We start from the raw sequence: 13,826 nt of genomic DNA, 5'->3' as shown, positions 1-13,826 counted from the left end.
TTGTTGGGCTCAATTTTGTGGAAACTGTTAAAGAGAAAGAACCTGCAAGTAAGGACTTTCCTGAGTTTTTGAAACTTGTAAGAGAACTGGAAGACAATTTAAAGTTAGAGACAATGGCAACACCTCCATCTGGAGGCTTGTCTGCACTATAAAATCATCCCTAGGGAATAAGAGTGCTTTGTATGCCTAGTTATGGTGAAATGCATGCAGACTTACTCAAACAATGGCAACAAATGAACTTAGACAAACTTCAAATACATCAACCTGTTGACTGAATATTTTCTGCCTTTTCAGCAAAGTTTATTAGAGGCAGTAGAAGCATGCAGGTTAAATAGTGAGCAGCACTTTAAGGGTGAAATGTATATGCATACTCTAGAAAATACCTTCACCAATGTGTCTAATTATGAACTGAAACTTCATTGTATAAAAACTGGAAAACTAAGAGGAGACTATAATGACTTTGTATCTGGTCATATTTTTGTATGGCCAAGAAAAGGAGCAGAGGGGTGGCCAGCAAAGGGCTCCTGAGTGTGACCAGAATAATATGGTAGTGCCAGAAAATCAAGAACCTAGACTGGAGCAGGATGTAGAAGGAGCAGATGATGCTACCATAAGAACTGATATGCTGCCTTCCCATAACAGTGTACAGAATGTTGCAGTGAATAACCCTTTAGTGAATGATGGCCCACAAAAGAGTAAGTTGATGCCTGGATGTAACAGTACAATGGCATAATATGGGAGCCAGGCCAAAAGAAAGACCAACTGAGAAGCAGGGTTTTCATCCCTTACCAGTGATGGTGAAGTCATCTGATTCGCTCAGCAGAGGGCACCACAGGAGGAAACATTCCAACCAGCGCCCACAAGGAATACGCAAGATGAAGAGGTGAAATGCATAGTGTACAACCTTTCTGACCATGTTTTGACTGAAGCAGAACTATCTATTCTGAATAAAGGACTTTTATTCCCTCTATACAATCAGAGGTGAGTGATGTTCTGATTGATTTAAGACTTTTTTGTCGGAATTTGACTTTAAAACTAATGTTTAATGACATTAATGATGCTACTAACAGACTGTGATTTAAATCAGGCTATAAAGCATGAGACCCTCTGATAAAGAAGGGCCTATAGTAGTCATGAATCAAAGATTATAATATGAGTATGCTTACCATGCTGAATGAGAATACAACATATATACAAATCAGCATAGAGAGGGTAAGATCTATTATTGATTATGTATATAGTGCCTTTTATAAATTATTTATGGAAACTTCCATTGACAGTGACTTGTTTGATTTTTCTGTACGTGACTGAACATAAGATCCCATCGATAAAGAGCCTTCCCAAGGTTCATAAATCTTTGACTAAACCACCCCTACGTTTGATTGTGTCAGGGGAAGGATGGGTCACACAAACATGTTCTTTATACGTGGAAAGTAAGCTTAAGACAATGTTGACTTTGGTCTCTGTTGTACTCAGGGACACTGAGCAATTTTTAACTGACTTTCATATTTTTGGAAAGTTGTGGTGATAACGGGTTTTTTTCTTGTGACCCTTGATGTAGAGAATTTATTTACGTGCATCCCGAATGAGCATGGCCTTGATACCATTAGAGAACTGTTGACATACAGAGGGAATTTTGACAAGTTCAGCTTGATATGGTTTGCTGCTTGTTGGATTTGGTTTTAAGTGATGTTTTTTTGTATGGTGACTGCTTATATCCATAAAAATGGGGGGGGTGGCCATGGGCACCCCCTTTGCAAATTCATATGCAAATGCAGTAATGAGCTCATGGGAGACAATTTGTGCTCGACAATAATATATACAGACCACACAGATTTTACCATCGTTTTGTGGACAATGTTTTTATCTTGTGGGGAGGGGGCAAAGAAGAATATGGTTTTCTTCACTACATTAACCATAACACTGAATTTTTGAGGTTTACTATGTCCATGTCACAGAAAGAGAGAAGATTTTTTGGATGTATAATTACTGGTTAACCAAATGGGTCAGATAGATACCAATTTATTCCGAAAGGGATGCTGGAACAATAGTTACCTGTCCTTTGATGGTATGCACCCCAGGCATATATAACCTAATGTAGTGAGGCCAATACACGAGAGCCTTTAGACTATGCACACAAGAAGCATTTCATGAAAACATTGATGCATTGAGTCAACATTTTTTGAAAAGGGGCTACAAGAAGGACCTTCTGACACAGCATAAGGAGAGGGTGTCAAGGACAGAAAAACCACCACTGCTGCCCCATATTTCTCTAGACGTGCTTCTAGTGTACATAAGGATAGGAGCTTTGTCAGTAAACTTGGATTTGAAGTATACAAATGATGTAGGCTCTTGTATGCAACATTATACGAAAAAACTGGGGAATACTCACAAGTGAGAACAAGACAAATGAAATAGTTGGGAACAATCCGTCTTTTATGTATAAAAATTGTTTAAACTTGAAAAGACTACAGTGCACAGGGAATTGTAATACTAGGTCAAGTAACTTGCTGTCAGACTTGGTACATACAGTTGCAGGCACTGCAGAGCCTGTACATACATTTCACATGAGCAAGTGTAAACATCCACGGATGAAATATATGTTTAGTCCCAGATTCTATGCAGATGGTAGTACAGCAAATGTGATTTATTTAGCAACATGCGAGTTCTGTACAGCATTCTATGTTGGTAAGACCAACAAGAGATTAAAAGATAGAATTTTTAGTCATTCTTATGAGATTAGGACTTGCAATATGAGCAATGCACTAGCTAAACATATTAAAGAAAATGTTGGACATGGGTTTGTTTTTAGAGTACTACAAATAGTGCAAGTGGGTCACCAGGGGGTGGTGATCTCACTAATTATACTGAAACAGTAGAACTTAAATGGATCTTGAGGCTTCAGGCTGATAAACATCCTGGTATTAATGCTTGTGTCCCTTTAAAACCTGCACTGAAAGGGAGGAAATTGGTTTAATGAAGTGATGAATTAACATAGCTGATTGAACATCTAACTGTTTTTAAACTGAGCTGTGATTTTGTGTTTTAATGATCTGAAGCAGCATTGGTTTTACAACGTGAAAGCGCTTAGCTAGTCCATTTTTACAAATAAATATTTTGACTGTGTGAAGCTGTGCTCAGACCCAGAGTCCTCAATTTCAGAGTCTTCCTCAGAAGGAATGGGATCCAGGGAAATTACTTAAGGATCATCTCTTTCTTTTCCTAGAAGTAATCCCTGGATCTTGCCTTGATCTGACAATGGAGAGCAGGTCCTCTGCTATCCTGATTAAATCCTGCTGCGACCCTTGAGAAATGGGGCCAGATGGCCTGACTGAAGGCCTAGGGACAGAAGCTTTCTAAAGGGGCAGCTAAGGCCTTAAGATGCCTGTCTCCCGAAATTAAAGTAAATGCCCCAGAGCTGGCGTAGGCCAAGGCCTGGTTGCAGAATCTCCAGGTGGAACACGTTCCTTGGAAGCAAAGGCCAGCAGAGCGGCCCTGGACCCAACCAACGAGCCAATGTCAGTGGTTTGTGTAGTGGTGGATGGAGCTAACGGCATGTCGAACTCCAAAAGTGTCTCAACAGAGGCCCGAGTCACTGGTTCAGCAAAAGAAGGGGGCTGCGAAAGCATCTCACCTTGTTCAACAATAACAAGCCTGGAGGGAGAAGCAGGCAGTAAATGACTGTCGTCTGACGACCTAAGCTTTTGTTTCTTTTCTTTCGATTAGGTATATCTGATTCAGAACTGACGGATGCCATGGAAGGCTAGCAAGAAGATTGCTGACTAAGGAACTTAGTGAGAAATTCTGCCCTATACCTTAATTGTTCTCACCATCAAATTCTGGGACATACAAGGATGGAAAAGCTGTGGCCAGTAATAAAAGTACTGGAATTCAAGTCTGAAAAAATTGTGTAAAGTAGTGCAGGATAAATGCCTCGTATGTCTTCAGACAAATGCAAAATGTAAAACGCCACAGTTGCACAGGGTACCTGATGCAGATGGGCCATGGTATGCTATAGAAATTAACTACACAGGGCCACTGTCTCCGGCAAAAGGTGGATATCGCTATTTGCTGGTAGTAGTAGTAGATGTATTTTCAAAATGGATGGAAGTAATTCCGACCAAAGGAATGATAGCCAAAGTACCAGCAGAAACACCCAGGAAAAATACTGTCACTACGGGTGGGCCCAGGCTGACAAAAATCAGACAACGGACCAGAGTTTGTCAGTAAAATGATGAAAAAATTATGTGACATGCTAGGAATTCAACAAAGATTCCCTGCACCATGCCATCCACAACCATATGTTATAGTGGAAAGAATGAACAGAACTTTAAAGGACAGGCTAAAAAAGATGTGCATTGAAAAAGGAAATGATTGGGTAAAACATTTACCTAGCATTCGGATGGGAATCAGATCAACACCCAATAGTAAAACATGCATATTGTATATCATATACTGAAGTGATAAACAGGCAGGAAGATGCCCTCCTACAGTTCCCTTTTGATCCAGACATCTGGAGTGAGAGGCCACTGTTGGAGGCAGCAAACCAACAACAACGGATGAAAGACCTGCAAGAAATATGTCAAGGCAAAACTAGAGAGCAAGCATTCCATTTATGGAAAAATGTTCTAATATTGTCAGAAGAAGAAAGCATTCAAACTGGAAGCAAATTATGGTAAAAAAATTTCAGAAAAACTGGTCCATGGGACACTAACTGACAAGGACCTTTTGAAGTAAAGGAAATAACTGGGCCTTTGGTCCTGAAAGTAAAAAATGTAAGAAAACCATGCTGGTACATAAGGATCAATGCAAAATAATAAAACAGGGAAAACAGAGAAAGATAGACAAATGAGTTCTTATGTTTTTCAGATACGGAACATAGGACAGATGGATAAAGAGAAATAAGAAATGTTTAAAAAAATGAGTTTTCTATTTTTGATGTTAATATACGGACAAACAAGTGATGTATTTCTGATGACGAAAACAGATGTCCATATAAATAAATGGACAACAGACTTAAATTTTTTCATACAGATGCAAAAATGTATGCAGCTTCTTTTAATAAGTCAAATTGCTGGGTATGTGCAAGAATACCTTATGGCAGGCGATAAGACAGGGTTCAGTGTATAACAGTTAACAGAAAATGAGATGATGCAAATTTTAAACAGAACTACAGTAGACTCCCTCTTATCCAGTCTCGCTAGGACCGGACCTTAAGCTGGAAAAATAAATGTCTGGTTAATCAGAAAAAGCATACAAAATAGCATGTATAGGTTATAAATCAGCTAAAACAACAGGATTTGTGTAAGTATGCATTTTTCTAATGAAAATGAAGTTTAAAACTCAAATATCTATCATTTAGCCTAGAGGAGGTGGAAATGTTGTTCTTCTCTATTGTCATTTGCTGGGGCTATGGCAGAAATTTGAAGGCCGGTTAGACAGAGGTCGGATAAGTGGGAGCCTACTGTAAACCATGTAAAGTAGTTAAGGAACAGGTAAGCTTCTAAGCTACATACAGAGGAAAGCAAAAATGGTAGTATGTGTACAAACCAGATGGGGTCAGTCCTAGCAGAAAATAGCAAATGTAACATTAAATTGGTGAAACAATGCAGGACTTGGAATATTACAGCATGGAAATTATGGGGAGAAAAGTTAAAAATGCAAGTAAAACAGGCAACCAAACACTGGCAAATGAAATTCTAAACAGAACAGCAAGTAGCACAGATTGGTTTAAGTGCAATGAAAAGTTTGACAAGATGATGGAGACATGATACATTATGTTTAAAGTAACAGAAGTATGGGAAAAGATAAACTTTGTAGGGCATTTTGCAAACATCACTGATAAGAGACTATGAACCCCTTAGACAAACTATGTGTAGATGACTATCACATATGTGGGAGAAATACATACAAGTGGTTACCACAAAATTGGAGAGAAACATGTTAAGTAGGGTATGTATTATCATTAATAAGGATCACAGACATTACCAAAAGGTCTAGTAAGAAATTATAGGAAGAAGTGAAGTCAAATTTTAGATTTCAAAGGATTAGGAGGCTAAGGGGTGGAGTGGAATCAGGGGCAAGTATTTTCCCTTGATATGGAGCACCTAAAGCAATACTGGAATTAAGAAAAGTAGCTAAGCTGATAGAAAACCTGGTTAATGACACTTACAGGTCAATAACTGACATTATGGAAGAAATGATGGCAATGGGAACAGCTGTGCTTACAGAATCGAATGACATTTGATTTTGTACTTGAGTCATGGGGCTGGTATGTACCCTGGTAGAAGTTGAATGATGTACATATATTCCAGATAAGTCAGAATCCATACAGGAACATTTAAACAAAATACCCAAAGTTTCTGTAAAATTCATAAAGACCTGGAACAGTGACTGGAGTGATTGTTAAATGCAGTATTTTCTGGATGGTGGGGAAACCGAAACCATCAGCACAGCTTTAGCATTTATAGCAATTATTTTTCTGCTTTTGATAACATATATGTGCATTAAAATCTATCAATAAAACTACTGATCAGGCCTCTACTGTAAATAACTAGTGATCAAAAATGCATACACAAAGAAGAAATGCTTCTGTTGTACGAAACTGCTTTTGTTGCAAAAATTCTATTTTTTTAATTTTTAAAATAAAAAGGGGGAATTGATGGATATTACATGAATATAAACGTGTCTTCCTCATGGTAACAGTGCGACACTGTTAGAAATAGTATGTGCTACAAAGCCTGCAAACTATGCAGAAAGAAACATGTAGCAAACAAGTGTGACCAGCCTAGAAAAATGTGTTCACATGACAGCAAAGCCATGTTGTTTGCTTAGAAAATACTGGTAACAGATAGATATAATACAGGCTTGCTGTAATAGCAGGAGAAAATAAATACACAGACTCAGTTGTCAGAGCTTATCTATAACAAGGAGAAATGGCTGGCAGTGCAAAAAGAGAAATGGCTATCCTGTCACAAGGCTTCACCCCGGTCTTCTCAGAAACTGATAAGGAAACAGAAAACTGGTGAGGCCCCACAACAGTCTCAACTGGCGTGGTCCACTGTAAAGCCACAGGTAGACCCAAAATGTTTCAGGAGGATTTATCAGAAGAAACCATTCATAAACTGTATAAAAACAAATGTTTAATTGGACACTTGAGGATTAAACTGACAGATGTTTGAGGAAGTGCAGTGAATGTCAATAATCCATGTTAAAGAAAATTTAATTATCTCGACAGTACTGTTTGGTCAGTTGTATTAATAAATATCACAAAGTACGAATACAGATGTACAGTTATAGTCTTGTCTGCTACTTTAACAGGTGGTTCAAGGAAAATGACCCTGGGTCAGGTCCAACCATTCTACAAGAGCGAAAAAGGGCAATTTAGACTGGGGGATGGAGTGCTCATGGATGCTGAACAGGATGAAACCAACTCACGGATCTAACATTATGGTAAGTACACAACATTCGTATCCAATGTTGTCTGTTTTCATCAGATTCAATCTTTGGGACAGATCCCCAAGACACATGGATGGTATATCAAGGAACAATATTCCTGAGAATGGTAGAGCCAAAGGAAGCATGGGATTTGGAATGTACATTCAGCTTGTAGGAAAAAACAAAGATATGAAAAGTAGACCAAGTAGCTACGTCACAAATTTAGTCAACAGGAGCCTTATCCATAGAAGCAGTAGAAGTAGAAGGAACCTTTGGTTTGTTATGTAAAGTCAATTCCAACTTTTTGTACACAAACATTATACAATCTGAAAGCCACCTGGATAGACTGACTTTTAAAATTCCCTGACCAATTCTGGCTTTAGAGAGAGAGCAATGAAAAACTGATCTGATCAAATCTCCTGAAATCCTTAGACCTATACATAAACAGAACTATAAATAAAACCTGATGTGTTGATCAACATCTAGCAAGTGTAGAATATACTCTTTTGTTAGAACATTGTTGGAAGAACACTGGCAGATTGACTGTCTGTTTAAGGTTCATTTCAGATGATACCTTTGGGAGAAAAATTAGGATTTGTTCTTAAAGATACACTGTCCTGAACAGGTGACTTATCAGTTCTGGCGGATTGCTAGCTGAACAACAAATTCATGAGGCTGACCAAAGAAGTGCTTTTTGGCAGAAAAAAAAATGCTCTGTATAATTTGATGCCCTGTCTTTCTGTTGCAGCTCTATAACAGACCACATGGAAGGTGTCGTTAAGCTTTGAAAGGTGTCTGGTCACTGGGCAGGACTGAAATAGCTTACTGCACCACTGACCTACATGCTGAACATTAGCAATGTACTGCATCTGTGGGAAAACAGTGGGGTACAAAACTGAGCCACATATGTTATAAAGAGAAAAAAAACATGCTGTCAAGTTAAAACAATCAAACTAAATTAATGCAATAGCGTCATAATGAAAAATTGGGACTATTTTAAGTCATGATTCTCATTTCTCACCAGGAGATGGCGGCTGAATCTTTGGCTGAGATTTTTTAGATTCTGCTGCAACAAAGACTTCTGGAGGAGGATCTTCACCCCTCTCAATCTTACACTCAAAAGCAAACAAACACTGGATATACTGTTTCTTCAAAGAGCTGGCAGCACTGCTTGAAGTTCCCACATTCAAGATGGTGGCCAGTTCACGCCATTTTTTATTTTTGTTGACCTACAACAAGAAAAAGTTTTAATTAAAATCAAGAAACACAAATAGAGTTTGCTTATAATGGTACAGTACAGTAACACAGATAAAACATGGAAGCATGGTGCTGAAAAAAAATGAGAGAAATGTCTCAAAACAAAACGGGTACTTTGACTAAGATGACTGCACAAATGCATCACAAAAATAAAAATTCTGAGCAGACTTTTAGGGACTAACACCTACTCAGAATGCAAAAATTCACCTCCACTCCTTCAAGCCTGAACTACAACATAAATGAATATGGAACAAATTCGACTAAGTAACAATTAAAAGAGCAAACCGTTTCAGACAGGCTCTTGTACATTAAAAGTGCCAGTCAATTATGAAGTTCTGGGTGCTGAATTTTCCCGCCCCTGCTACAGGGCCTGAGAACAGCTCCTACACTACCTAATGTCAAAATAGTATGAAAGTAGAAAAACTGTAGCCAAACTCATTCTACGTGTATCCCAACAAAATATGTAAAAAGAAGTTTATAAGCAACAGCATACTTTTTTCTGATAGAAATGTGAAGTATAATTTCAGAAAGCAACATCATAACAGAAATATGTGACAAAAGAAAGGATCTTAGTACCTGCTTCAGTCTCCATCTCAACAAGCACCCCACTGCAACCATAACTACCAGAGGCACTCCTGCTGTAAGTTCCCAAGCAAACCATACATGCCATAATTACTGACTCACTGGACTTTTGACATTAAATACTTTCTATATTAAACAAAAAAAAAAACTTTCACAGAGTATTTGGAAATGTTTGGTCTAGTAGACATGTGACATAAATCACAAACCAGTTAATTTGTGATATGGTCCTCAGGAGTGGTTTGAAGTGCCAAGATTTCCTCTATCACAAACTTCACCTCCGCTAGTATCACCTCATCTGCTCCACAGCAAGCAAATCTCCTGCAATCACACTTGAAAGACATCCCATTGTCCAGGACAGAATATCGCCCAATCTCTGAATGTACCAGTATGACATCATTCACAGAGCAAGCACAATATCTTAAAAAGGAATCAAAGATCAAAAACATGCATCTATAAATACATACTTGTCCAACACAGAGAAAACTATTAACAGCAGCCACTTAAACAGGGAGCCATCCAGCCACAAGCAGAAAATGGCCTGGTAAGTACTCACCCAGGGGTCTCCCACAAAGATGCATTATATGTGCAACTTCATCAGTGAGGAAACCCTCCATGACAACTGACGGACCATATTCTCCACCAATTAGAACTCAGCACTTCTGACATAACTTGCAGCATGTGCTCTTACTTCAAGTTCACATCCTATCATATACCTACTACCATAAGCTTGCCTGCCTAGCCTCTGAGTCCACTAGCTGGACTCAATCATAAGCAAGCATACTTACTGCACATCAATAAATGGAGACCGGACATATTTACCAGGTAATATACAAGTAAACACTTGCCTTGCATACAAGAAACTCCATAAGCCAAAGACTGGATGAAAGAGCCATCATAGCACAGGTAGATGGCAGAAGGGTATTTGGGACTCATCAAAAAAGATTACAGCATACATTAATTGGCACAGTAACTGTTTATCAATATCATCTTAATATGGAGATGCTACTGATGGCTCAAAGAATCCCACCAAGTAATATACCAAGGTGAAAAGACACAGCGGGATGTCGAAAAATGTAGATTTAGAAAGCTGTACCATAAAGCACAAAACAAAAATCAAGCTCACCTTCTGATGCCACACTGGAAATGATACTTAAAGTGGTAACTATGGTGCAAATGCCTACAACAGACACTTCTGATGTAAACAATGAAAGCAGACACACCTCTACTGGTGTAACCATCGGCCACATCATTTTTCAGAGAATGGTTTCCTATGTGATGGCAAAAAAAAAAAAAAAAAAAAAATGCTGTTGGCAATCTATTTGGAAAGGATTTACTTGGAGATGCTGAAACAAAGCACTTAAACCCATCCACCCTGCTTCAAATAGATCATTCAGTGAAAGCTGTACATCCAGGGTACTTTCTTGCCTACAGTTTCTGGCCCTGCAAAGAAATCGGGAGGTGAATGTACTGGTTCAGACAACTCTAAAGGCACTTTAGAAAGCAAACATTAGTCCCGAAGGATGCACAAGTTGCACATGCTCCACTTACCTAACAGCAAATGTTTTAATTTCACACTGCCTCAGCGACGCATGGATTTTGTGCCTGCACAAATGCCTAGACTGGCAACTGTCCAGAGCTTAAAATCCCTTCTCTGACTCTGATAGATAAATGCCTAAGCTCCTACCATCAGGGAGAACCTATCACTGAGTCTATTAAGGCTAAGTAGAACAAACCAAAAAGGACAAGAAGCAAGAACAGCCTGAAACCAACGCAGTCGCAGCCAATTCACACCAACACAAATAACCAAAATCAACCAACAAAATAGAGATGAATACCACTGAACTATATACAAAATAAGGGGAAAGGTGGGTGGGTGATGCTACTGAGGCAGTATGAAATTCAAACCGACTGTCATAGGTATGACAGAGTTGCACAACTTTAGTATGTTCATTATTCACAATCCCTCAGTGGAATATAGGTAAATTCCCAAAGCTTACCCCACCTGGGATGAGGAAGGATAAGGATACAGGAGTCCCTGGAGAATAAACCTTACAATGCCTGCTTTAAAACTTGAGCAAGAACCCAGTTTGGAGTGTTTGTATGAACAGGACCAGGTCATTGCCTCTACAATGATTCTGGATTCCACTCCTTTCCAATATGCCACTGAAGAGTATAAGGCTCCAGTAGAATGCACCTTAGCTTTGTCTGGAATAGCTTTACCATGGTTGGGAATGACAAAAAACAATAGTAGGACAAACAAAGTACAGTTGTGTACCTACCATAAATGTAGATGTTCGAGTGTATTCACTGTTGCAGTCATTACACTTGGGTTATCCTGCTGGCAGGCTACCCGCAGTCGGTCTGAAATCCAAAGTCCTGGTCCGGCGACGGTTGTTGTTGCCTCTTCCCTGACGTCAGAGCGCCAGGGGTACAAAAGATGCATTCAACGCCATTTTCTTCAGTTTTTTCTTGCCCCAGATGTCAGGTGCCCCCAAAAGGGTAGGTTAAAAAACACTGCTTATAAAAGCATGCACTAACATAAACAATATCTTCATCTACAAGCAAATACACCACATAGGTTGTATAGGATAGAGAAGTACAGATAAGTCCCAGCAAAGAAGGGGGTATGGTGGGTGGGTAACCTGGACTGCAACAGTGAATACACTCAAACATCTACATTTATGGTAGGTACGCAACTGTACTAGGTTCATCATGTTTCACTGTTGCAGTCATTACACTTGGGTTGAATCCCAAAGCTGAGGTAGGGAGGCTGAGACTAAACAGAATTAGGAGTGGCTATAAGGCCCTGCAGAACTGCAGTGGCAAAGCCTGCTCTGGATTTAGAGTAAAGAGATAAGTGGTAGTGCTTAGTAAAAAAGTGTGTACTGAAGTCCAAGTTGCAGCCTCCAAAATATCCTTGGTTGGTACTCCTCTGAGGAAGGCTGCTGAGGTGGCTGTTGCCCTGGCAGAATGTGGTCTAATGCCCTTAGGCACTGATTTGCCACGTTGTGAATAGTAGAAACGAATGCAGTGTCCTATCCATTTTGAAATAGTCTGCTTTGAGATAGCCTTTCCTTGTGATCCTGCAGCATATGCCACTAAAAGTTGCTCAGTCTTTCTGAAAGCTTCAGTTTTGTCCAAGTAGAAGTGTAGCTGTCTGTGCATGCCCAAAGAATGCAGAAGTGTCTCCCCTTTATTCTGTGGGTTTAGATAAAAAGTAGGCAAATGAATGATTTGGTTAAGAGCCACACTGGACAACACCTTAGGCATAAATGTTGGGTTTGTCCTTAGAGAAACCCTGTCCGGATGGAAGATAATAAAAGGTTCCACAGCCATTAATGCCTGTAGCTTTGAGATTCTTCTTGCTGAAGTTATTGCTAGGGGCAGAGCGGTTTTCCATGGCAAGAATTTTATCTCAGCTGTATTGGCTGGCTCAAAAGGAGGCAGTGTGAGTTTTTCCAAGACAAAATTGAGGTCCCATGCAGGTATTGGTGCTCTCCTTGGGGGTCTTATGTTTTTGGTCCCCCTGAGGAACGGCCTAAGCAATGGATGTGAAAAAATTGGTGGTTCTGTATTGTAATGAGCTGAAATGGCAGAGGCATGGATCTTAATTGATGAGAAGGATAGGCCTTTGTCCAGCATCTCAGTCAGACATTGTAAAATCTGAGGAATATTTGGTACAAGCGTGTCAGTTCCTTGTGCCTGGTTCCAAGCACAGAATCTCTTCCATTTTTCTGCATAAGATTTCCTGGTGCTGGGCCTCCTGGCCTCCAAAATAACATCCATGACCGCCTTAGAGAGAGGTGTATTCTGAATGGTTACACTATCCGCCATGTAGCTAGATTTAGGGTTCTGAGATGGCTGTGCAGGATCTGATTGTTTTGTTGGGTCAGTAAATGAGGAATTTGAGGCAATGTCCAGGCAGGGCCTTGAGACAAGCTCCTTAGGATTGGGAACTAGTGTTGGCGAGACCAATCCGGGGCAATCAGTATCATTTGTGGCTTCTCTCGTCTGACCTTTAGGAATACCTTGGGGAGGAAAGGCATACACTGTAAGGTTGTTCCAGCTGAATGACAAAGCATCCACTTTCCATGCTTGTTTGTGATAAGTCCTTGTGCAGAATCTCTGAAGTTGGCAGTTGTGAAAGGAGGCAAAAAGATCTGTGTCTGGGCATCCCCATTTCCTTATCATGCTGAAGATTTGTGGATCTAGTTTCCACTCGTGAGGGTCTATAAGGTTTCTGCTTAGTTAGTCTGCCAGTGCATTTGTTTTTCCTGGCAGGAATTGTGCTTGCAGGCATACTTGGTAAGTCAATGCTGTGTTCCACAAAATCCTGGCTTGTCTGCAGAGGGGGTAGGAACGTGTGCCCCCCTGCTTGTTTATGTACCACATGACTGTGGTGTTGTCCGTCTTTATCAGCAGTTGTCCTGGATGAAGTAGGTCCTTGAAGGCTGTCAGGGCATTTTGTACAGCTAGCATCTCTTTTTGATTGATGTGAAGATGCCTTTGGCTTGGGGACCATGTGCCCTGAATACATTTTCCTGCCATGT

At 39.9% G+C, this 13,826-nt stretch overlaps 1 protein-coding gene across 2 annotated transcripts in view; it reads right to left on the bottom strand.

Annotated features, from left to right (window-relative positions):
• Positions 1-13,826, bottom strand: part of ARID1A (AT-rich interaction domain 1A) — a 3,912,194-nt gene that overhangs the window by 1,294,979 nt on the left and 2,603,389 nt on the right. For both annotated transcript variants that reach the window (XM_044084256.1, XM_044084266.1), the window contains exon 12: positions 8,459-8,666. In XM_044084256.1, coding sequence (XP_043940191.1) covers positions 8,459-8,666 — 208 coding nt within the window. The remainder of the gene's footprint in view (positions 1-8,458; positions 8,667-13,826) is intronic.

This window comes from Protopterus annectens, chromosome 1.part1 (assembly GCF_019279795.1).
Source record: "Protopterus annectens isolate FY-2018-M chromosome 1.part1, PAN1.0, whole genome shotgun sequence".
NCBI classification, from domain to species: domain Eukaryota; kingdom Metazoa; phylum Chordata; order Ceratodontiformes; family Protopteridae; genus Protopterus; species Protopterus annectens.
Note: the sequence above shows the minus strand (reverse complement) of the source record. Positions and strands in the feature narration are given on the sequence as shown.